The sequence below is a fragment of the Microtus pennsylvanicus genome, chromosome 12, assembly GCF_037038515.1.
Source record: "Microtus pennsylvanicus isolate mMicPen1 chromosome 12, mMicPen1.hap1, whole genome shotgun sequence".
NCBI lineage: Eukaryota > Metazoa > Chordata > Mammalia > Rodentia > Cricetidae > Microtus > Microtus pennsylvanicus.
The window spans coordinates 1,807,126-1,831,378 of NC_134590.1; the positions used below are offsets into that span (position 1 = coordinate 1,807,126).

The following is a 24,253-nucleotide window of genomic DNA, read 5'->3' on the forward strand; positions in this document are numbered from 1 at the left end:
GTTGAAATGCTTGTCGTGTGATATCATGTCTGATGAGCAGCGGCTTGCAGCTCGGCGGGGATCCCTCTCAGTGTCCTTGTGACAGAGCCCCACGCCCCCCAGATCTCACCTTAAGCAGCGACTCTGTTAGCAGGCTTGCTTTCGCCCAGTGAATCGATGTTGCCTTTCTGGTGACTTTAGTACAGGTTCAGTTTGCTGTCACTTGCATTTATTTGAAAGGCATTTTGAACCATCGAAGGTATCTCCCGAATGAGATGAGGATTCCCATAGCTGGAAGCTGAATAAGTGTGTAAAGCAGGAAAGATAAGGCAGCTCTTATGTGTGATAAATGCTAATTATTAAATACACGTGGGGAAATGATGGAGGAGTTACTGTTTTGTAACCATCACAGTGAGAGCTGGTCAGACAAGAATCTCCAACAGATATTAGGCCCAGTTACTGGGAAAGGAGGGGTTTGGAGGGGCTGAATATTCAGATACTCTCGAAATACTTTTCCCACAAATTATATATTAACTAGAGAAGAAAAATTGTAACTATAGACAGTGGGGAATCATCGGGGGTGTGTCTATAAATGAGGAGCAACAAATATCCCTCACGTCTTAGTCAGGGTTTCTACTGCCGTGACAAAGCCACCACAGCCAAAGCATCTCAGGAGGAAAGGGTTCATCTGGTTTACCCTTCCCCATCACTGCTCATCACCAAAGGATACAAATGGGGCAGGAACCTGGAGGCAGGAGCTGATGCAGAGGCCATGGAGGGGTGCTGCTGACTGGCTTGCTCCCTGTAGCTTGCTCAGCATACTTTCTTCTAGAACCAGGAGCACCAGCCTGGACATAGCATCACCTAAAGTGAAGCGGGCCCTCCTCGCCTCCATCAGCTACTGCTTAGGTAAACGCCCTACAGCTCGATCCTGAAGATGCCTTCATCTGACCTCCGTGGGCTTGTGGCATGCATGTGAGTATAGACATACATGCAGATAAAACAATCATTACACATAAAATTCACACACACACACAGCGCAAGTTCTTAAGAGGTTAAATTGTGCCTTTCCATTAGAAATATCTTTATTTTATTTTCTGTGTTCTATGGGGCACACGTGCTGTAGGAAGCATGGGATAGCAGACTCCCTGTGGGAGTCCTTCCATTTCTCTATGTGGTCCTGGAGGTCAGCTCAGGTCACAGGTGTGGGAGAAGGTGCTATCACTCAACTGAGCGAGCTCACCAGCCCTAATTGTGCCTTTTTATGGAGAGGAGATGTCACTGTGTGTACTGGCCTTTCATTAGTATTTTAATAAATAAAGCTTGTCTGAAGATCAGAGAGTAAAACAGCCACCCTGGTCAGCCTTACAGACTAGGCAATGGTAACATGCAGCTTTAATCCCAGTAGCCACACCAGTTGCCATAGAAACCGGGTGCACACTTTTAATCCCAGCCCTAGGGAGGAATATAAACTGGGGGAGAGCAGCTCTCAGACACAGTCTCGTTCTGAGATTCCTGGAGGCAGGATTGCCATTTTGGACTGAGGTACAGGTAAGAGCCAGTGGCTGGCTGCTTTGCTTTTCGGATCTTCAGGTTAAACCCCGTTTCTCTCTCTGAGTTTTTATTAACTGTGTATCAACTGTGTATACTTTGTAGACCAGTATGGTCTTGAACTCACAGAGATCTGATGTTCTCTGCCACCTGAGTACTGAGATTAAAGGCACGCACCACCATGCCTGGCAACTTTTTTTTTAAAGACTTAAAAATCTTGCTATTTACATTTAAAAGACTGGAGCAATGATAATTAGTGGCCGTTATTATTATTAATTTGAGTTAATGCTCAGTGCGTTTGGGAATTGCGCCAAGGGCTCTAATACTTTATCTCCTGTTTTTCCTCACAATAGCCCCAGGGTATCTCCTTTTTATAGGTGACTTAGAGGTTAACAGCACTAGGCTAATTTCTGGCAGGGTTTGGATTTAAACCCAAGTTAGGACCCACTCTGAAGCACATATTCTGAACTGCCACCTTCATACGTAGTCCCGCCGGCCTTCTGTGACGGTAAGACACAAGGCTGTTATAAAGTCATACGCATTTACTCTGTATACTGTGGTCCAGTGCTGCAGAAACTACCTATGCACCACTGTTTAATTAAGTCTAAGCTGAGGTTGGTGGCACGGGCCTATAATCCCAGCTGCCCTTGAGGCTGAGGCAGGAGAATCACAAAGACTGTGAGCTGTTTAGTAAAGTCGAAGCTGGCTTTGGCAACATCGATTGAGTAGAGCATTGACGTAGCATTCACAAGGCCCTGTGTTCAAGTCCCAGAACCTAAAGAAATTTTAAGATCCAATTCTTACGCTGCATACCGGGCCCTTGGGACTTTCTGGACCATGGTTACCACCGTGGTAGCCAGGATAACGGCATATGTGATGAGCGATGGTCCGGATGGTAATTAGGAAGACTCGTCTCTGCAAACCTGACTTTTCCAGCTGTAATTTAGGAATAATGACAGCCTTATGCTTAGAAATAAGCATTATCTCGACGTGAGGAAATTGCGTGTAAAATGTTGCGTGCAGTGCTGAGTTCACTCGCATTTGCAGAAATTCTGCTGCAATTATCAGAGCTTAGGAAGGGTGTTAAGTTAGCACCGGTAACTGTAAAGTAACAGTAAATGGCTCCAGAGTTACGGTTCCCATTTCTCTGGGCTTGGGGTCCATGCTCAGTGTGGGCCACACACACTGTAGTCTGCTCATTGCTGTGGGAGTCCTCCACTCTGCGGGATTTGGAGGGAACCAGCTTTGTTATTGTTTGTGTTCTCTGTGAGCTCTAAGAGCTCTGTCTTGACTATTAGTTGGAAATACACTAATGAAGAAGATAATTTCAGTATACAACTTAACATCAACCTTATTTGGAGTTAATTCCATGTAAGGACATCGCAGAGGGACACTGGAGAGGCAGCTATGGAGAAGTTACTAACTGAAATCCCCGACACCCAAGCTCGACTTCCTTTGGCCTTCTCTGTCTGCGCGTTCTCCATGGCCTGCGTAGTCAGCAAGACATCGGTTGCTGGGCCAGATCAGGGCACCACAGGTGGTTTGAGATGGCTCACAGCTGGGAAACTCCCCCTCCACAAGGCCTGTGATAAATTAGTGTCCCTCATCCATGTCACAGCCTTTGTGATGATAGAGAACCAAGAGCGTGTTCAGTTGGTCCATCCCTGAAGTGTTTCTCCAAGGCATCAGTAGCCCAGAGGCTCCGTAGAAGCTAAGCCCTGAGATTACTCAGAGGGCCTAGAACTGGCTGGGTCCCTGGACCCTCAGTCCAACATAGATACATACATGTGTTCTCATGCCCTTGTGACATGTAATGGTAAAGGGGTCACATGACTGTCTCCAGGTTGTCTTTTCTGTTACAGTTATGATTCTTTAGTGGTTATTAATTTTTCTTATACAGGGTGGTGAGAAAAGTTTGGATAATGACATCTACCCAGCGAATTTAAATCAATAAGCCTTGGCTGTTTTAACTGCCTACAGCTTGTGTAATTAGTTAGAAAGACCTTGTGTTACTCAGAATGTCTCATTTGCTGACTTCTGCAATACAAAATGTATTTGGTTTTTCTGTTATTATTACACTATCTGGTAGAGGCATCTGCCTTTTGTCAATTAATCGTTCCTAATCCCACAGCACAAGCAAGCAGTGTGTCAGGAACCAGAGGGATAGGGGGATTTAGTTTTCCTTGCAAATGCAGTTGCTTTGTCCAGATTACCTAGCAGCTAGGGATGGATGGCGTGTTTCAAGGTGCTTCTCAAGTCACATACAGGTACATGCGTGACAAAGTTGTCATAGCTTTACAATGTTTTCTGGGTGGTCCAGAGACTATTCAGTGGGTTGGGGTTGTCCCTGTACAATCAGAAAGAACAGTGACCCTGCTATGGGGTAGAGATCTAGCTCAATGGTAGAGCACTTGCCTCGTGTGCATGAGCAGTGAGCTAGATTCCCAGCACTGCGTGCTGCTGGCTGAGGTGATCCATGCTGTTGTCCAAGCACAGCTAAACTGACAAGTTTAAACCGCACAAACTCAGTGGTCATGGTTCAGGCAGTGCTGGGAGCTGCCCTCAAGCACATTTTGTACAAGGCTCCTCACTGCATTGATCCCCAGAACCCAATGAAAGGTGGACGGCAAGAGCTACCGCCACAGAGTTGTCCTCTGACCCCCAAACCTGTGCCCTGCCCCACTGAAAATTATTATTCGTTATTATATATCATTATTGTGCTATTATATTAAATATACAGGAATATTGTATACATATAATTATAATTTCTATGGTTAGGGTCATTTTAAGCCTTGCTTTGTACTCCAAACCTGAGCTCTGTTTCCCCTTCAGACTCAGAGTCTAACATAAGCAGAAATTTCCAAGGCTGAGAGCCTAGTGGCCTGATGTAGTGGCACACACCTTCAATCCCAGTGCTTGGGAGGCAGAAGCAAGAAGATCCAGAGTTCAAGGGCAGCTTGCTACATAGTGAGGTCTGTCTTTGTGTGCATACATATACATACAAATACATGTATGTGTGTATACATATATCTGTATGCATATGTATGTGTGTATATATCTGTATGTATATGTATGCATATATATGTATATCTGTATGCATGTGTATGTGTGTATGCATATATCTGTATGTATGTGTATGTATATGTATTGTGTATACATATATCTGTATGTATGTGTATACATATATATGTATGTATACGTACAATCACACATAGACCCTAATGACCAACTCTTAGCAATACTAAACTGGTCTAGAGGCCACATCTAGACTATTTTAGAGTTAGCTCCTGTGCGTGCTAGTTATAGCGGGAAAGGGGGATATCCAAGATTAGCAAAGTCTCCAGAAGAGCGGCTTCTTCCAGGGTTACACTCTCTTGGGATTACTGTACTGTGATTCCTTCTTTCCCAGCCATTTATCATTAAAATCAGGAAAGAAAAATGCAGATATCTTTGGCAGCCAGATGGAGAGCGGGAGGGTCGATGCTGGTCTCACAGTATGGTGGCCGGAGTCTGGCATATAAAACTGCAGGCTTCCAGTTAACGTCGAATTTCAGATAAATGCTGACTAGTTTGCTTAAGTATGCCTCTGCAGTATCTTGGACATAATTATACTAACAAAAGTGATCTATTCTGGAAATTCAAGTTGAATTCTGTGTCCTATATCTTTTTTTCTGTTAGCCTGGGTTTTTGTGTTTTGGTTTAATCTCCTCAGCATGGGCGCTGGCCCTGGCCCCACCGCTAACCAGTGACACATCCCTGTACATAGCGGTGAGCTACGTGGGCCTCAGTTCCCACCTAAGATGAAGGGTTTGGATTCGGCTGCGCTCCAAAGTTCCTCCCAGTTTCAACTCTGATGCTTTGATAATGCGGCCGCTAGATACTATATCCTAATTTAATTGGAAACAGGAACTAGCAATATGAACCCTGCCCTCCTCAGCAAATCCAAGCAAGTATCAAGGCATGGCAGTTGGAATGGGCGAGGGAAAATGAACTTTATTCTTTGGCTTTGGATTAAAAACAAATCAAAACGTAATCCTAATGAAAAATGTAAATTAATACCAGGAACACACTGAATATTTTAGAAGCAGTTCTGCAAGTCCAAAAAAGGGGGAAGGGTGGTTAAAAAAATTCCTGTTGCCAAAACCTGGTTTATTCCTTTTACTTAAACCGGAGGGGGTGGGGAGGCCAAGTCTTGGGTCCCCGCCACCCAACCACAGGCACTGGTCCGCACTGCAGTTTGGATGCCTGACAAGACTCAGTGCAAACAAGTGCTGTTTGTTTCCCTGTGCCTAGTATTTCACTGGAAATCAAAAGGCTAAAACTCCAATCAATTGTTAAACAGCCCCAGATGTGAGCTCAGGGCAGCACCAAGAGCAGCCCCACACAGCGCATGCCCAGCCATTACCTCTCCACAAAGCCAAGCGTGTGTGACTGTGGGTTGCCGGGCCCAGAAATGTCCGAAGAATAACTCAGACAGTCAAGCTTACATCTGGAGGAGGGGACTTAAAAACCATCAACAAAGACCCTGTTTTCTTATTGTATCGCATTTAAGAGTCTGGACTGAAACAAAACACAGGAAACACCTTTCTTACGTCCTTCTTTGGGGGCCCTGCTCTCACACGGGAGAACCCACAAAACTAGCGTACCTATATGATGCTTTGTGTGTGAACTGGTCACTGACTCAGTGCCCACTTTTCTGCCTGTATGCTTGAGTTGAATGACCCATGGAGAATTCAGGGAATGTCGTGTGAGTCACCTGCCTTCAGGGAGCTTTCTGCTGTGTCACAGAGCTAGCTAGAAAATGGGGAGGTGAGGTTCAATATGAAAATGTACCCCCTTTTAGATCCAGAAGGTGGAGAAAATGAGAACTGTCCTCTTGCCTGTGCAGTGGAGGTAGCAGCCTCTTTGAGGCAGATGCCAGGGAACAGCATGTGAGCAGAGGGTTAAGAAGTAAACAGAGGCCGCTTCCCATACAGCCAGAGGTGTCACGCCTGTATTCTAGGGGGTCTGACTATACCATTTTGGCTTTCCCTGTGAGGTCTTTCCCCAAATAAATTCTCCTTTGAAGGCAGATTAAACAAACCGCTTCCAGATTGGCGGTGGTTCTTTTCAGTATCTGGTGGAGTGAGTCATTGTGTCCCGAGGAGGTTCCAAGTGGTTGTGTACCATGCATTACTCTTCAAGAGGCTGCTTATCTGTTGGTTTTGTGGCTTGTCCCTAAGAGTCTTAATTACATAGGGCTTGATCCTTTCATGAACTGGGGTCAGTCAACTACCGTATTTCCTGGGAATGAGTTTCTGTTCCTTTGTGGTAAGAGAGCACTTCTTAAATGTCACTGTGGCATTGAGAGCCTTGGAGAGAGTCCAGTTTCAGCTGGTAAACCTGGTCGAGAGGGAGTTTATAGAAACCGTCCTAGGATTTATCCTAGCACGTGAGGGCAAGGTGGTGAATGCTGCCAGTGGGTGAGTGGCCTGGGGCCCTGGTGCACCCTCTCGTAGTTTTCTGAGGAAGACGTCCTGTCCAGGAGGACTCACACCAGCGTGGACTTTTCCTGGCTTTGCTCGGGGTGTTGTGTCATGTCTGTGTGGAGGCACTGCCCTAACCCCGGGAAGGTTTTGCTTTCATTCAACAAACTGAGGTTAAATAAACTTGAGGACACTGAAGGGAAGACTGGTTTTTCCTTGTGTCACCCAAGGCAGTTCTTGAAAGCTTTGGAATAACGCGAATCTGGTGAGCTAATGCATCTAACCCTTCCTTCCCAAGCCTTTGGGTAGTGGTTTCAAATGCTACTCTTTGGTGCTGTGGGCAGCATGGTAGACAATCTCCAGAGAGCTATATGGTTAGAAAAACGAGTGTTTTGTTAAGGGAAGTTGCAGAATATTTTATTTTCATGTAATTGGAGGAGAAAAAAACAAACAGGGGGAAGAAGAATCCTGTTTCCCAGGAGGCTCCGGGATGCTGATGTGGAAACATTCGGTCGTGCCTGGGTGCAGGCTGGTGACGTTGTGGTGAGGTTCCCGTAGCCGTCTGCACAGCCCATCTCAGGGAAGGACTGCAGAATGGCCGGAGTCCTTTCTGGGTACATATGGTCCTGTTTATTCAAGATCATGTGTTTTTGGATCCCTGATCCTTATCATCTATCTGGCTTAGAAGTAACTCTTTTTACATCCACGTGCGGCCAGGGTTTGTGTTCTAAACCCTGCTTTTGCCATTGGTTCCCAAAACCTGGTTCTCAATGGCTTGGCATCTTTGTTGCAGCTATGAACTGCTCCCGATGCCTTGGTGAGGAGTCATTATTATGCCATTTGGATTATGAGGGGCAGTCAAAGCCCGGGGCTCACGTGCCTGCCACCTTGGCAAGAGCCCACAGTGATGGTGACACGTTTGATCTCTAGTCCCTTTATCTTCTTTTATCCTTGAGAAAGCGTTCTTCGTGTCCTGGAGTGCCAGGGCATATAGGTCAGCATTTCTTGGATGCAGGTAAAGAAATTCCTTTCCAGAAGTTTGAATAAGAAGGCTAAGCTTCTGTTCCAGGGAGGGACATGCCATGGCCTGTGAGCCTCAAGGTTGATCACACAGCTCTTGCCGCCTGTCTGGAAGATACACACGCATGAGTACATGCCATGAAACCTAAACAGTGTGCGTCCTGTGCCGAATGATTCAAAGCAGCTGCATCTGTTACTTTATTCGGTCTCTGTGCCACGTCTGTGATGTAGGTGCTATGATCATCATCATAAAATTCTTTATCTTGACGTAGGATGCAGCGTTTATAAAGGTAATTTCCACATGGGTATCATTTATCTTTATTTTAGGATGAGGAGATAAGACAAAGAGGTTAGCGTGTGTGGACAATCAGCTCCTGGATGGTGGTTGTAACACATAAACTGTTAAGGGCTGGACTAAGGGGCCTGGTTGGGGAAAGGAACATGGCCTATCGGAAGACATGACTATGATGCCGTCTGTAAGTCTGGTGTGTAGCGTGGACCCACTAATAGCTATATCAAGATTGGGACTTCAGGTTAGGCAAATAAAGACCTCGTTTTAACAACGTATGTTATGAACGACTTCAAAACTGGAATATAGGCCTTGCAGTATTCCACTTGGCCAGGACTTTGGAAACTGTTTCCTTGACCCCTTCCCCAAGTACACTTTTCCTCTGGGCTCCTGGTTGGACTTGCTTAATTAGTATGCATACATCCATAGCACCACTGGGACCATTTCATCATTGAGGTTAAATGTGCTCAGCTCAGTTTCCTTAGCTTTGGCAGAGGAGGCCATCCTGGTTGTAGAGATTGTCAATTATAAACTAGAAAATGGGGGACATAAAAATCCAACTTGGAATTTCCCAGAGGACACAAACCAGTTGTATCTGGCTTATGGCCCCTTCTCCATTGCATCTCCCCAAGGAAATGTCCTTCAGGCCCTTTATTCCCTACCCATTCGTGGATTTGGTTGCTTAGTGGGTCAGAATATATGGCTCTATTTCTCTTGGGGCTTGTATCAGCCATTCACAGAAACTGTATAAGCCAGGGTTTCAGAGAATTAGAGCCAGCAGGGGATAGACAGAAAGAGAGTTATTGCAAGTCAGCTGACCCCACTGTGGGGACAGGCAAGAGAGTTGGAGATACATAGAGAACTTTCTGGAAGGGACCCAGGTCCCAGGGGCATGAGCTACAGCTGACCCCCACAACTGGAACCTCTTCTGGGCAGCCCTCTTCTGGGCTCTTAAGGTCTTTCCACTGCCAGGTCTTTCCAATGGCCTAGGACAGTCCCTTCCTCAAAGTCAATCAGTTTTGGACTTTAGTCACACCTCCAGTACACCTTCTCAAAAGCATGCAGGCATGGGAATAGCTAATGGAGCTGTAGCTGTATAGGTTGTCTACGGCTGTGACAAGACCCGATTTGAGTTCAGCTTGACCGTCTATGGAGAGGAAGACATGGTGTCAGGAACAAGGGGCACCTGGCCATGTGCATCCACCGTCAGGAAGCAGAGAGGTAGATGCCAGGGCCCCACTTCCTTCCCTTTACCTCAGATAACAAGTCTACAAAATCCCGTACAGACATGCCCAGAGGGTGTCCAGCTGCCAATGTTAGCCATCGCGTAGCTGAGCCTAGGCTTACGTGTAGAAGGCGCATTGTGCCTGTCTTCACACCCGACATTTGTACCACCTGAGATAGTCTTCCAGCACTCTGTCCATCCTGGGTTCTAGTCAACCATTTCCAAGACACTGGGTCACTGGGGATTTGTGTTTCCTCTAACTTGGTTTCCAGCCACATAACTTGCGTCTGAAGCAGTCATCCCTGCCTGTTCTGTCCTCTTCTCTTTCTGCTCACTTTTCCTCAGGCAGCAGGAAAGGAGGGTCAAAGAAATAACACAGAAGGCCGGATGGGTCACAGAAGGGCAGCGGTGCCTTCAGCAAAGCCTCTCGCTCGGGTCCCTTGCTGCTTGCCCCCAAGCATGTTTCCGGCTGCCCACCCAGCCTCAGCAGATGGCTCCGATCTTTGCTGACCTGCAGGCAGATTCCCTCCCCAAAGGGAGATGGCCTTTCCAGGCGCAGTCAGTGCCCAGTGTCCTGCAAAGAGAGAGCGTGGCTTGGGGGAGTCCAGCAGTTTTGATCTGTATGTGTGCTTTGCTACACCGGCCCTATCATGGCTCAGAGTTCTTCAGTTGTCACACATGAAGATTCAGATTCCATGCAGGATCTTCTTAGCAAGAATGCAGATCAAGACTGTGTGACTGTTTTCTCCCAGTGTTCTGTTGATGGGGGACCAGAGTTGAAGGAGGTTGACTCCACCCCACGGGGACTGCCTGTTGACTGACTGCTCCTAATGCTGGGACAGGGAGAGGTCTGGCTGGAAGCAGGGTCTCAGGTCTACTCTGTGGCTGGGGCAGGTCCTTCAGTTTCTTTGAGTCTGTATTTCCTGTGAGACACAGAGATTACCAGTGAGAACAAGGAGGGCCTCTGAAAGGCCATCGTAAGATCCCATCTGTGGTCTGGCTTTTGTAAAATTTAGTTTGTACCCTTGAAGTTGGCATATTAGATGTAAAAGGAAAAAGTCCTGCCTAGTGAGAGGTTCCTAGAAGCATACATGGAAGGTAGCCACAGCTTGAGGAGTGTGGTAAATAGTAGTAACAGTGTCAACAACACCCAACACCACCTCCTCATGCCCCCTGCCTTCGCTAATGCACCCCCCACGAAAAAACACCTTTTAGGTGGCAAATGTACTTTGTAATTAGGCTCAAGTAACTCTTTTGTTGTTGATTTTCATTTTATTTATTTGTGACAGGATCTCACTATTAGCCTTAGCTGGCCTGGAGCTCAGTATGTAGATCAGGCCAGTCTCAAACTCAAAGATCCACCTTAGTCTGCCTCCCAAATGCTGGGACTAAAGGCACGAGTCACCATGCCTGGCTAGTCTCTCTTAACTCTGTGCAATGGTAGAAGGTGAGAAAGGGTGAACTCAGAAGTGAGGAGGATGCATCTGGGCTAGCCTGGGGTGGAATGGGAGGGGGCTGGGCTGAGGCTGACCCTCGGACCGTGGATAAGATCTGCTTCTCCTTCTCCATGCATGTTCACATCCAGCTCCATTCCCGTGCTGCCTCTGTGGGGGTTCGCATGCGGCTTTCACGTTGGCTTGTGTTCAGGTTTGGGCGTGCTGGTCTCCCTGGCAGCATCAGCATTTTCTCTGTGCTGTGCACAAGCCTGTGGAGTATGAAGAGCACAGAGCGGTCTCAGTTCTTCAGCATCTTACATTTCAGGAAAAATTAAAACATCCCAAGATGGTCATGATGAATGTTTTGAGAAAGAATTAATAGTCAAGTATGTTCTAAGTCACCTTATTGGGGGGAATGCAACCTGGTTTGGGTTACAAGATAAAAACACCCCAGAATTTACAAAAACAGTTACATGAGTTTGCATTTCCTGAATGCGTGACTGATAAATGCTGTAGTCATTTGGCTCGAAAAATATGTAGCTTTGCAGGTTATAAATGTAGGTTCATGGGCATGGAAGTTATTATTTCTTTAGAGTAGGCCCGTTCAAAACAGCGTTGAGTCATGGCATATGTTAATAGAAAACATGTTTCAGATTGAATTTCATATCACGGGACTTGGAAGGAAATAGGCGAGTAGCATCCTCCTGGGGGTCGGGTAGAACGAACACGTGACTTCTTTTGGAACAAATACTTCAGTCCTCCCTGGAAGTAAATCTTTCAGTCCCCTAGACTTTGCAGGCAGAACACATCCCAGCATAATCTCCTTGATGCCTTTCTGTGCAGGCTGTGAGGCACCCCGGGGCCAATTTGCAGATCCTGCTGGAGCACAGGGCTAGAGTCTAGTCTCCTTCTCCATTGTCTTCCCCCTGGAACTGAGCAAACAGGTTCCCAGCCTGGCCGGAGTTTCTGAAATATCAGTGTTTTCCTGGGCTTCATCTGTTTCCCTGAGCAGGCGCTCCATGTGAGCATGTCCTTGCGAGCTGAGAACGTGAGAGGCGCAGTGAAAAGAGAAAAGAGAGAGGACGTGGGGCAGGGCAGAGGGGGCTAGAAGCTGATCTCTACTGCACATGTGTGGAATCTCCACCAACATCACTTGAGCAGGCAAAGGCGGTGCATGCATTTGAGCAGCCCCATGGGTCTGTGATCTCACCCACTGATAACCCAAGCTCCCAAGCATCAGGCTTGAGCTGTAGGGGCTTTCTTGGGGGTAGAGGATTGCGTGAGTGTGACGGTTCCTGGGACAGCTTTTCCTGTGAGGCCTCCTCAGGCCTTTCTTTCTCTTTCTGGAGATGTGTTTTCTCTTATTTTGTAAGGCCCACTTCCTTTTAAATGTGCAAAGTGGCTGGCCTCCCTCCCTCTGGGGGCTCTTCTTGCTCTTCTTGGCCAACCTGATCGTGTGCTTCCGACCTCCATGTGCCCACTGTGGTAAATACCCCCCCACATCATACACACTCATAAAAACAGAAACACCGTGGGGGCACAGAGAGGCAGATACGATTTAATTCATTGTATTTTATGGAATTATTAAGGAATGTGTAATAAATAAAATCAGTACCAGGCCTAGTGATGTAACTTGATGGCAGAGCACTAGTCTGGTCTTCAAAAGTCCCTGGCTTCAGTCCCCGGTACCGTGAAAACAGATTAGTAAATAATATTTGTATCTCAGTTGTAAGAACTGTAATGTAGTTTCCTGGGTCCCAGGGTCCCACTCCCTACCACCCTGGGATCATTACCTCTAGACTGAGAACCAGACGGGTGAGCGTACATCTCCAGTCTGCAAGTGCATTCCTTCATTACGGTCACATTGGAGGAGGACGTGTGATAGAAATCAAGAGTGAATCACGTGTGATTTTACGTATAAGTAAATAAAAATCTAATTTAATCCACTCAACATGATATTTAAACATGTGATATAGAATAAAATTCACAGATATTTTAGTTTTTATAAAAATCTTGAAACTCTGGTATGTATCTTCAGTCTTCGATGTGGGTCAGTTTAGCAATAATTCAGATGCACAGTCATTGGTGACTGCGGTCAGTAGTTATTCTATCAAATAATACGTGGATAGCAGGGAAGATGGCCTTTCCGGAGCCCGACGTTCACAATGGGGTCTGACATTTGCTTCCGTTCTGCTGTTCCTGTGACCTTCGAATCCTCCTTAATACAGCCAGCCAATGAACTTCAAGATGCGTTCTAGGACACACTTACCTCTGCGCAGCCTGGTGAGCATTCCAGGCTCCAAAGGAAGAGATGGGAATGGGCGTAATAAATGAATATATTCTGTAGCATTTCGGAAAGTGATGGATACAATAGAAGTAATACACAAAGAAAGATGGGGGACCTGGAGCATCCAGGGTAGCAGGCTGCTGGTCGTGGGGTAGGTTTAAGAGCGTCCAGGGTAGCAGGCTGTTGGTCGTGGGGTAGGTTTAAGAGCATCCAGGGTGGCAGGCTGTTGGTCGTGGGGTAGATTTAAGAGCGAGAGGCTGCCTTCTAAAGGAAGCATGAGTGACCTCGAAGCCGCTGATGTGGAAGGCGAGACGTGGTCACCTGTGGTCTTCTGTGATCTGACCGCCCATCTGGGGTGCTCATCTGGGGTGTTTGTTTGGGATTGGGGATAGGGTGGAGTCAGTCGGGAGATGGGAGGATGGACCCAGGACTGCCCAGGGCAAAGCTCCGCCCTCCTCCCCTCTGACTGAACTGTGCGGCCACCCTGGACCTCTGGGGCAGCTGAGGTCAGCACTAAGAAGAAGAAGCTCACTTCCAGGAAGACACTGTAGAGACTCCCGAGGAACTCGGCCTTTGCTCTAGCCTGTGAGCTCAACTTCAAGGCGTGTGTGAGCCCACTTAGGGCTCTGAGAGTTAACGCTCAACCACAGGTGTGGAAACAAAAGGGCTGGATGCCTCCTTGGCTTTTTTTTTTCCTCGTGTACTTTTGGAAGAGGTTATTGAATCTGATCCAGAGAAAATAATAAACTTGGCTCGTGTAGCCTCGTTGTAAGTTCTTGCAATAAAACTCTAGCCTTGGCAGATAGAGTAATGCTTTGCTCTCGGAAAAAAAGGGGAAAAAAGTCTGGTAGCTTAACCAGAACTCAAAATACCAGTGCTGTGCACAGTTCTAGCAGGAAAGAACATTTTGGTGAGGAAGGGACCAGGTGCACCTTGGCTTCCTGGGAATTGTAAGACCGTAAGCTACTGGGAGATTGTTCCTTCAACAGACCCTTGCTAAGAGTCAAGGTCCTTGGAGCTCAGCGTTCTGCGAATTCCCACAGGAAGACATCTGTCATGTTTGGGGGAGGGGGCTGGGTTTTAATTAGAACGCAGGAGGAAAGTTCAGGGCTGTGTGGGTAGAGACACAAAACTGCTAAGTATGCTCTAATAATTGGGTTTTAGCTGGAGTTATTAGGTGAGAAATCAAATCATTAGCTTTAAAGGCCTGGCTGAGAGTCACTTTCTGGGGAGGTGGGGAAGCAAGAGGCTCTGTAACTGGAGGGCTCTTGTCTCGCAGGGAGCATCGGGGAGCTTCCCATCAGCAAGCCATGTGTTCTAGAAAATTTGCTTATTTATTTATTTTGTGGTTGTTTTAATACATTTTTTAACATTCCAATCCCAGTTTCCCCCCTCCTCTCCTTCCACTCTCCCTACCTTCCCCCCCCCCCCAGCCCCATGCACTCCACTCCTCAGAGAGGGTAAGGCTTCCCATGGGGAGTCAGCAAAGTCTGACACATGACTTTGAGGCCCTTCCCCCTATATCTAGGCTGAGTAAGGTATCCCTCCAAAAAGAATGGACTCCAAAAAGCCAGTTCAAGCATTAGGGATAAATCCTGGTCCCATTGCTAGCGTCCCCACAGACTGCCCAAGCCATACAGCTGCCACCCACATTCAGAGGTCCTAGCTTGGGCCTATGCAGGTTCCCCAGCTGTCAGTCTGGAATCAGTGAGCTCTCACTAGCTCAGGTCAGCTGTTTCTGTGGGTTTCCCCATCATGGTCTTGGCCCCTTTGCTCATATTATCTCTCCTCTCTCTCTTCGATTGTACTCAGGGAGCTCAGCCCAGGGGTCAGTTGAGGATCTCCGCCTCTGCTTCCGTCTGTTTCTGGTCGGGGGTTTTAGCTTCTCAGGCTGGGGACTGTAGGCTGTCAGCAGTGACCCTTAACCCCTACCTTGTGTCATGCACCGTGCCCGGTAAAGAGATTCAGGATGGGCACACGCTTCCTCAGCCCTTGGGTGTTCTTGTTCTTTGTCAAGGGGATGGGAAGGAGGCATGGAAGTCCTGGAAAGAGCGGGGGCGGGGGGCTGGGAGAAGGCAGGTGGGGAAGGCGCAGCACAGTGGTCCGGACAAGGATGGAGGATCCGAGAGCAGGTAGTCTATGGGGTGTTCTGCGGCTGTCATTGGTTCTTTATGGTGAACCCTGGGATGGAGGGAAGCAGAGACACCCTCTTCCCCACTGTGCTAAGATGCTCATCTGTTCTGTGTTATCACTTATGTTAGGAAGATTTTCCAGGTGACACTATAGACTGTGGTTGAAGGAATGGGATAAATAAATAAAGCTGTAGGAAGTTTCTGTTATTTTATCCACATATAAAATCCTTGTGCTTACCCTTTAGTTCCTTTAAAACGACAATTTCACACTCGCTTTTTGTGGTGCGCCAAGAAATAGGTTTGGTCCCTGCTCTTTGCGTCTGGCGCACATCTCCTAAAACCCTTGTGTCCCCAGAGTGATGTCACCTATGTTAATGTGATGACTGGTGACGGGGGGTCCTAGAGTTGGGGGCTGGTTGCCAGGGGAACCAGCTGCTTTATTAGAGGCTGGAGCTTTCTCTGTACCAGCTGAGGGAGGAAATAGAACTGGACCTCTTCACCACTGGCCAGGAATTTAATTCAGTCCTGCCCATTCAAAGAGACCCTGAGTCTTGCCCCGGTACTGCGGTCAGACTCTAAGCTGGTAATAATTGGACAACCGTGGTGTCTGGGGGAGAGCCGAAGACTGAATATGTGATAAAAGCCCTCTGACATTGGCAAATATTTGAAGGCACGTATAACCAAGGACTGAGTTGTCTCTGCCTTGGTTGGTAGGCCTGACTCAGACCAGCAAACAGAATCTTAGGGGCAGAAAGAAAAGAAGGCTGGAGAGATGGCTTTATGAAGGGCTCTATATACACAGGCACACCACATACACAGCACACACAGACACACATCACACACACCACATCATTTCATACCACGCACATACACAATGCGAATGTCATTTTGAAAGGAAGAATATAACCCTATCATAGCAGCAAATGTGGGGATCTTTCAAGGGTTAGAACAGAAGCTCACAGTGTCTGGAAGTCCCAAGCCCTGTGCGCTGGTCTTGTCCTGGTGCTGAGGGACACCATCTCTCTCCAGTTCCTTTCTCTACTGTGGAATCCACGGTCATCGCTGGTTCTGACGATCGTGGTGGTCACCTGTGAATGATGTCTGTAGCTCCATCATGGCAGAGGGCTTCGGTAGGGCCTGTGGAACCTGCGGTTGAGGAAGAGTGCTGACTAAGCAGGAAATTTCCACTAACCTGCAGTCAGGGACACCTCCCTACCCCTGGCAGCTTTGCTTTCTTCTAACTGGAATGTGCCTGAGGAGTGGCAGTAGCTGTGCTTCCAAATTCCTCAGCCCTGAGTTTATGAACCTTGGGGCTGCCTGGGAAGGAGACCGCGCTGAGGCAGGGTGGATGGTGTGTGGCAGGGAAGACGAACAGACCAGCAGGAGTGACCCCTTCCTGGGCCTCACAGTCACGCAGCTCTTTGATGACTTCAGGCTACATTGCGCTAGCTGCTGGGCCTCTTCTACTTACGCGATTCTTCGTGCCTTCGGAATGCACCAGCAGGATATATCTCTCCATTCACACTGAAAGGAAAAATGCTTGCTTCTCATGATGTGTTTAAAACCCAGAGTTAAATTTTATAGCTATGACACAAGAAAGGACACAGGCAACAAATATGTAAAGATCCTTGCCTTCACACCCAGACGGTGCAGGCAGTGGTCAGAGTCCATCCCGCACTGCTGAGGGCTTTGTTTTTTCAGGGAAAAGCTGAATAACAATATGGAAGTGCTTTCTGGCAGCAAGAAGGTTTTACTACAGGAAAGGGGGGAACCCCAGATGGTGTGAGGCAGGGCTGATGTGTGGCTGCTCCCCAGCAGAGATACCTGGAGGTAGCATGGTTAGTGTGACCCAAGAAGATGGATGGTGAGCCTTGACATGGACAGACAACATCCAAACAAGGCCACCGCTAAGGCTTCCACACTGCCATTGCTTAGAATCAGCAGAAGGACCCTCAGGAGTGGGTGCTGTACCTGGAGGGATGTGGTGTTGCCCAACAACTGTCATTCTTGTGACAGTTTTTACCCAACTTATTAATGACTAGTTCTGTGCCGGAACAGACCAGAAAGGCTTCCTTAAGAACCCATCAGTGGGTAAGGCCCTTGCTGCCAAGCCTGACAACCCCCAAGTTGTCTTCTGACCTCAGCACATGCCCACATACATACCTGTACCCGCATACACAAAGTAAATGAATACTGAAACAAAGGAACTAAACTCGACACATGTCATAAAACACGGAACGTGGGGATTCACACTGGGAGTCAGGCAGATGTGTGAGCAGTGAGGACACTTGGTCAGTACTCTTTCCACACAACCTTCTACAGACAACCAGTGTGTACTGTCAGCGTCTACAGCGATTCTGCTCGGGCTCGATATTAGTGGCATTACAATCTAGAATAAATTCCATGCAGAGAGTTATGCCTGCTGTTTAGGAAATGACAAAGCCGACTTTTTTTTTTGAGTGAAAGCTCATGATTTTATTGTCTTCATAACAAGGTCAGCTTAGAACTGGATCACTTGGCCCTTTCTCTTCTTATCACCACCCAGTTCAAAATGCTTGCATCTCTTAATAGCCAGCATCCTCTTAGATCTGCAGTTGGGCTCCACACATCCCAGTCTCAGCACAATCTTCTTTGTAGTTTTCACCTTTCTGAGGAAAATAGGCTTAGTCTGCCCACCATAGCCACTCTGTTTCCTGTCATAACGCTGCTTTCCCTGGGCATACAAAGAATCTTTGCCCTTCTTGTACTGGAGACCCGCTGGACATTCTGCAAGAAATGTGGCAAGCACCAAAGTCGACATTTTTAAAGTTTGTCAGTATTGAGAGAGGTGCAGTGTTTCCCCTAAATGTCCAGTTCAGTCCACGGGTGAGCACCAATGAAGACAGTGGTGCCTGGAAGGAGGGCTCTCATGGAGACGTGTGTGAAATAGCAAAGATGATTCGGACTGTTCCCAGTTCCCAGTTTCTCATCACAGGGTTCTTTCAAAGTTCGAAGGGACGTGCTGTCTGGGGTTATCTGGGAGAAGTGGGTCTGGGGGTTACTTGAGTCCGCTCCCAGAGGGCTTGCCTCTGATACATCTGCTTGCATAGCAGAGAGAAGGGACAAATTAGGTGTGATGGGGAAATCTGTTTGACTCTGGGTGACTATGCCGTGTTAATTATGCCGACCTGTTTGACTCTGGGTGACCATGCCGTGTTAACTATGCCGTCCCGTCTGCTTCAGGTGTCGAAGGGCTCTAAGGTCCAGTTTTCATCAGGAAACTTCTCCTCAACAGCGGACACAGAAGAGAGGACTTTTCCTCAAGGAAACGAGCATCTGCTAAACTGGGCCCGGAAGGTGTACGGAGCGGTGACTTCATTCACAGAACTTAAGATAGCAAGAAACATCTACATTAAAGTGGGGGAAGGTAAATCCTGCGTGGCTTCTGTTAAGGACAGATTTGTGACCATTGATTGTTGGCCTTTCTGAATCCAGGTGGTCAGGGCCAGGGACGGTAGGGTCCAGAGAGCTGGAACCAGCAGGGACCTAGGGGTCTCTTAGAGAGCGACTCTTCCCACACACCCCTCCTCTTTCTCCTGCAGAAACGGGACTGGTTATAACCAGCTGAGAGATAGGTGTAGTATGGTTGAGAGAAAAGCAGGTTGCTGTGTAGGATTTAGAGCACCGTCAGCCCTGGCATCCAGAACAAGCAAGTGGCTAAGGTGTGGGGAAAGGCAGTGGTAACTGACACCATATAGGATTTAGCGGGATGGGTTTGACACCCGGGGCAGCTTCTTACTTGCTGTTCTGCAGATGTTTGAAGCCATTGTCCCTTTATGGTGTTGAGACATCAGTTAAATCTTAGACACCAACAGAGGGAAAATATTATTTTTAGTACTAACACTTGTTACAAGGACACAGTTTGTTGAGAGGAACTACATATGCTTTGATAAGAGTTGGTTCAGTTTAATTTCCTTGCCTTGCAGAAAGTTATAAATATCCAACAGCTCAGTTTTGAAAGCCTATTTTTTAAGTATTTCAAAATCATTTTTAGTGGAGTATATTTGGAAGGTCCTCCCGCACCCCCCCGCGGAGTTACTGGGAAGTCACTGTTGTGGATGGGACCTTGTCCTCGGCTGGCTGGGGAGAGTACTGTCAACAGCACCTGCCACCTCCTCCCCAGATGTCCCGCAGGGTGGGGGTGTGGAGTGCTTGATCCCCAGCTTGGGTCTGTTTTAAAGTAAAAATGAGACAAGTGCAAGAAAGGCAGACACCGACTTTGGTGTGTAAAGGCAGGCACCGACGTTGGTGTGTAAAGGCAGGCACCGACGTTGGTGTGTAAAGGCAGGCACCGACGTTGGTGTGTAAAGGCAGGCACCGACGTTGGTGTGTAAAGGCAGGCACCGACGTTGGTGTGTAAAGGCAGGCACCGACGTTGGTGTGTAAAGGCAGGCACCGACGTTGGTGTGTAAAGGCAGGCACCAACGTTAGTGTGTAAAGGCAGGCACCGACGTTGGTGTGTAAAAGCGGACACTGACATTGATGTGTTGGCTACAGCAAAGACCATGTCTGGAGTTTTCCCATGTACGGCATGGCAATCCCAAGGAGGAGATATTGTTTCTGTCACTGTATGCGGATGGGGCTTAGGGAGGGTTCAGTGAATGTGCCACATTACGAGAAAGTGGCAAAGGCCGTTCTCAACTGTAGAGCCCCTCACTCTTGACTCTAACGCTGTCTAATGCTTGAAGGACTCTGCCCTCCCTCAAGTCTTACCCAGGCATATTCCCAAGTGAAGGTGAGGATGAAAAGTGGCTTGCAGCTCAGAGAAAGGGGTTAGATGGGAATCGGGGTCGAAAGGCCTAAGTTTGTTCCTAGATTCTCATGGTAGTCAGACCGCACTGGAATAAAGAGATTGGAAAAAAAATAATAATAAAAAAACCCCAAGATCTATGCCTGTCTGAGGCAGAATCCAGTAGAACGAAGGGTGAAGGGATAACAAGTCTTACATTGTTAGAATAAGGAGATTTGGAGTGGGAACGTGTAGAATACTGGGCCCCGTTTCCTTGACAACGTGTATAGCGCAGTAGTCACCTGTGCCGGTGTTTCCTGGTCTCCCGGCAGTTCAGACCTAAAATAATCACACAGAAATCTTATTATTTAAATCACTCCTTGACCCATTAGCTCTTGCTTCTTATTGGCTAACTCTTACATTTTAATTTAACCATCTCCATGAATCTGTCTATCGCCACGTGGCTGTGTCTTACTGGGTAAAATTTCATCCAGCATCTTTATCCGGCGGGGGCTCCATGGCTTCTCTCTGACTCTGCCTCCTTTCTCCCAGCATTCAGTTTAGTTTTCCCCACCTAGTTCTGTTCCTCTATAGCTCTGCTGTAGGCCCAAAGCAGTTCCTTTATTAATCAATGGTATTCACAGCATACAGAGGGGAATCCCACATCATGTCAGGAGTCAGGACTCCTAAGTAGCTGAGCTCCACACTGAGACAGGGAAGCAAAACTAAAAGACCTGATGTCCCAGTGGTAAAAAGTGGGTGACTCTGAGGATCCCTAGGATCCCCTGAAGTTTGACTCCAGCCTTTAGTTGGGTCTAAATCACTGGCCCATGTTACTGACAAGAACATTTGGGGTGGGGGGAAAACTCCTTTGTTAAGCTCATAGACCCCAGGCAATGTTACTGATTATCACCTCGCATCAACCTCAATCTCACCGATTTGCTTCCCAGACAGGGACCATAGGCTACGAGCCCCAGCGGGTTTTAGAGTGCAGCTCCCACCTTGGAAGCTTTAGAGTTTCTGAGAACCTTGTTAGCTCAGTCCTGGCCGGCTAAATAAGAACTTAGGTTTGGGTCCGCAAGGCAGGTTGCCCCCAGCCATCCAGGTGGTGGTACTCACTGTCCACCCAGAGTGGGATAAGTGGGCGTTCAGTGCGGGCTCTTTTCCTAGCACCGTGGAGTAATCTCCAGGTTGTAGGTCTTCACTACAAGAAAAGGAGCCTTTGTGTGACCACCAAAGTCCGTCCCTGCTCTCAGAGTCCTTAGCCACATTAACCTGCACGTTCCCTTCCAGGCTTAAGAGGTTTCTACCTGGGGCTTCCCTCTCTGCTTGGCACTTGAGTATGTTTTTGTGCTTGTGGAAAGTCACGTGACCTGGGGGACTCCTCGCAACAAAATGACAAAATGTGATTGGTTCACTCAGTGTAGTTGACAGTGAACTTTAGGAGCAGCAACTTTGGAATAGTTAAACCTTTCCGAGTGGCTCGCCCACGGGGGGGGGGGGAGGGGGATCTTTGGCTGTTTGTCTCAAATTTCACATCATCTTTTGCTGACTCCAGAAGCCTGTGCTATGTGTCTATTATGCGCCAGCTACAAGCCTAGACACACCTGTGTAGGAAATGCAAGCCACAGTCCCAGGAGGGGCCTGGCTTCTTGAGTCTTCTGGCCCATGTACACACCTCCTGAGTCTCAATCAGATTTCAGCCCTACGGTTCCAATATCATTTTCCATCTTGTGACCTGGGGGAGGCATCCCAGGGCTGCAGCTGTGAAGTACGCATTCCTCATCCGCACATCTGGAAAACCCCTTAGCCGATGTCGCGGGGTGCTGCTCCAAGAGCTCGAATTGTGAAGCTGTGGGCTGTTTCCTTGGGCGAGTTTTGTAGAAAAAAAATGCAGGATGCATACGCCAACCCTCTCTTGCAGCAATCACACAAGCAGGGCCATATTGACGACTGTGCCCTTTGTGCCGAGGTGGTGCCGAGGATATTGCCGGGGTTAGGGCCACAGGGCCACCGTGTGAGCTGCAGACCAGCAAACAGAAGCTGTATGAAGTTGGGGAGGGGGCAGTGTCAGCGCAGCCTGAGAACCTTGAAAGCTCATCTCCTGTGCTTAGGTGCCACTGTGGATGTGAAGCCCATCATCCCATCCTTAACATTTAAAAGACACAAGGCGGCGTCACGGAAGTGCCAGGTCTGATTGATTCCCCTCCTGATAATCTGCCTTCACCTAGAATTTCCTGGACGCCAGCTGTCACAGCGACAGCAGCTCCTGTTTAAATTTTAAGCCACGAGATGGAAGTCTCTTTGGGTGTCGTGCTCTGTAACTAGCATGGGTCACTGGGGAGATCTTCAGATTTTGTGACTGACATGTCTTTACCCGGGTCAGGTGGTGAGCAGTCCTCAGCCCAGTGGTATTTGTAAAAGCACCTTGAGAATGGGGAAGAGCCCTGCCAGGGTTAGTTGTGCAAGGCAGCCGTGTAAAAAAGAGTAAAAGTTTGTCTTCTCTCTCTTCCCCATGCTTCCCACTTTTAATCTTAATTTCGGGGTAGAGAACCAATAGGCATTGGCATTGAGGCTGCAGGTATCCAAGGAGAAGCCTGTAAGGTTGAAAACAGACCCAGTGTTGAGTGTCTAGGTGGGAACCTCTTGGTAGACAGATGACAGTTAGGTCTGCAGCCCAGAGGAGGAGCGGTGGTCTGGGAACAAGTGGATACCACAGGAGTGGCTAGGTTCTCTGGAGGAAAGAGCTGAGGTTCTGAGTCTGGATTATTTGGTCACATGCATTTCCTGAATGTGTCATGACTTCATTTTTCCTTATGGCATGTATATCTTCTTTGATTTTTGTTTTTTGAGATAGGGTCTGTAGTCCAGGCTGGCCCCAGATTTTCTATGTAGCCAAAGGTGATCTTAAATTTCTCATTTTCCTGCCTCTGCCTCCTGAGTGGCCAGATTATGGGGCTGTGCCATGACCACACCTCAGGCACACAGTGGCGGTGGAACCCCAGGACAAACACCTTACCACCCGAGAGTCTCAGCCTTGGCTTACGTTAGAATTAACTGTGGAGCCCTATGGAAAGGAAAAATGTCCATGATATCCTGAGTCGGAGTCTAAAGGACAGAGTCCTAACAGGTACAATCTGGATCGCAGGAAATGGGCAGGAACCTGAAAAAGAAGCCACTAGTTGCCAAAGTGCGGCACCTTTCTGCAGTAACCGAGGCACAGATGAGCCCCCGCCGCCCCTGCCGCCCTTTGGGCTTGTCTTGTCTGTCACCTCTGTCCTCCAGTCTGGTCCCATAAGCTCAGTGGTTTGATCAAGCGCCCCTTCTGTCTGCCTGCAGATCAAGTGTTTCCTCCCACGTGCACCATCGGAAAGAATTTTCTCTCGCTCAATTACCTTGCTGAGTACCTTCAACCCAAGCCTGCCGAAGGCTGCGTCCTGTCCAGTCAGCCCCAGGAGAAGGAAGTACACATCATTGAACTAATCGCTCCCAACTCAAACACACACAGGTGGGCCTGTGTGTACATGTGACTTCATGCGTGTGTGGTGTGTGTGTGTGGTGTGCAGTGCACGTGTGTGTGTGCTTGTGTGTGTGCCTGTGTGCCCGCGTGTGTGGTGTGTGTGCATGCGTGTGTGTGGTGTATGTGTGTGTGGTGTGTGTATGCATTGTGTGGTGTGTGTGTGCATGTGTGTGGTGTGTGTGTGCATGTGTGTGTGTGGTGTGTGTGTGCATGTGTGTGTGTGGTGTGTGTGTGTGCATGTGTGTGTGCGTGTGTGTGGTGTGTGTATGCATGTGTGTGGTGTGTGTGTGCATGTGTGTGGTGTGTGTGTGGTGTGGTGTGTGTGTGGTGTGTGTGTGCGTGTGGTGTGGTGTGTGTGTGGTGTGTGTGTGCATGTGTGTGTGTGTTGTGATGTGTGTGTGGTGTGTGTGCATGTGTGTGTGGTGTGTGTATGCATATTTGTGGTGTGGTGTGTGTGAGCATGTGTATGTGTGGTGTGTGTATACGTGTGTATGTGTGTGTACGTGTGTATGTGTGGCGTGTGTGTGTATGTGTGGTGTGTGTGTGTGCGTGTGTGTGGTGTGTGTGTGTCTGTGTGTGTG

General features: G+C 48.0%; 1 protein-coding gene across 1 annotated transcript in view; it reads left to right on the top strand.

Moving 5' to 3' along the window:
- Positions 1 to 24,253, top strand: part of Tgfbr3 (transforming growth factor beta receptor 3) — a 171,993-nt gene that overhangs the window by 105,304 nt on the left and 42,436 nt on the right. Inside the window, exons 5-6 of the mRNA XM_075942916.1 lie at positions 18,607 to 18,790; positions 23,492 to 23,660. Coding sequence (XP_075799031.1) covers positions 18,607 to 18,790; positions 23,492 to 23,660 — 353 coding nt within the window. The remainder of the gene's footprint in view (positions 1 to 18,606; positions 18,791 to 23,491; positions 23,661 to 24,253) is intronic.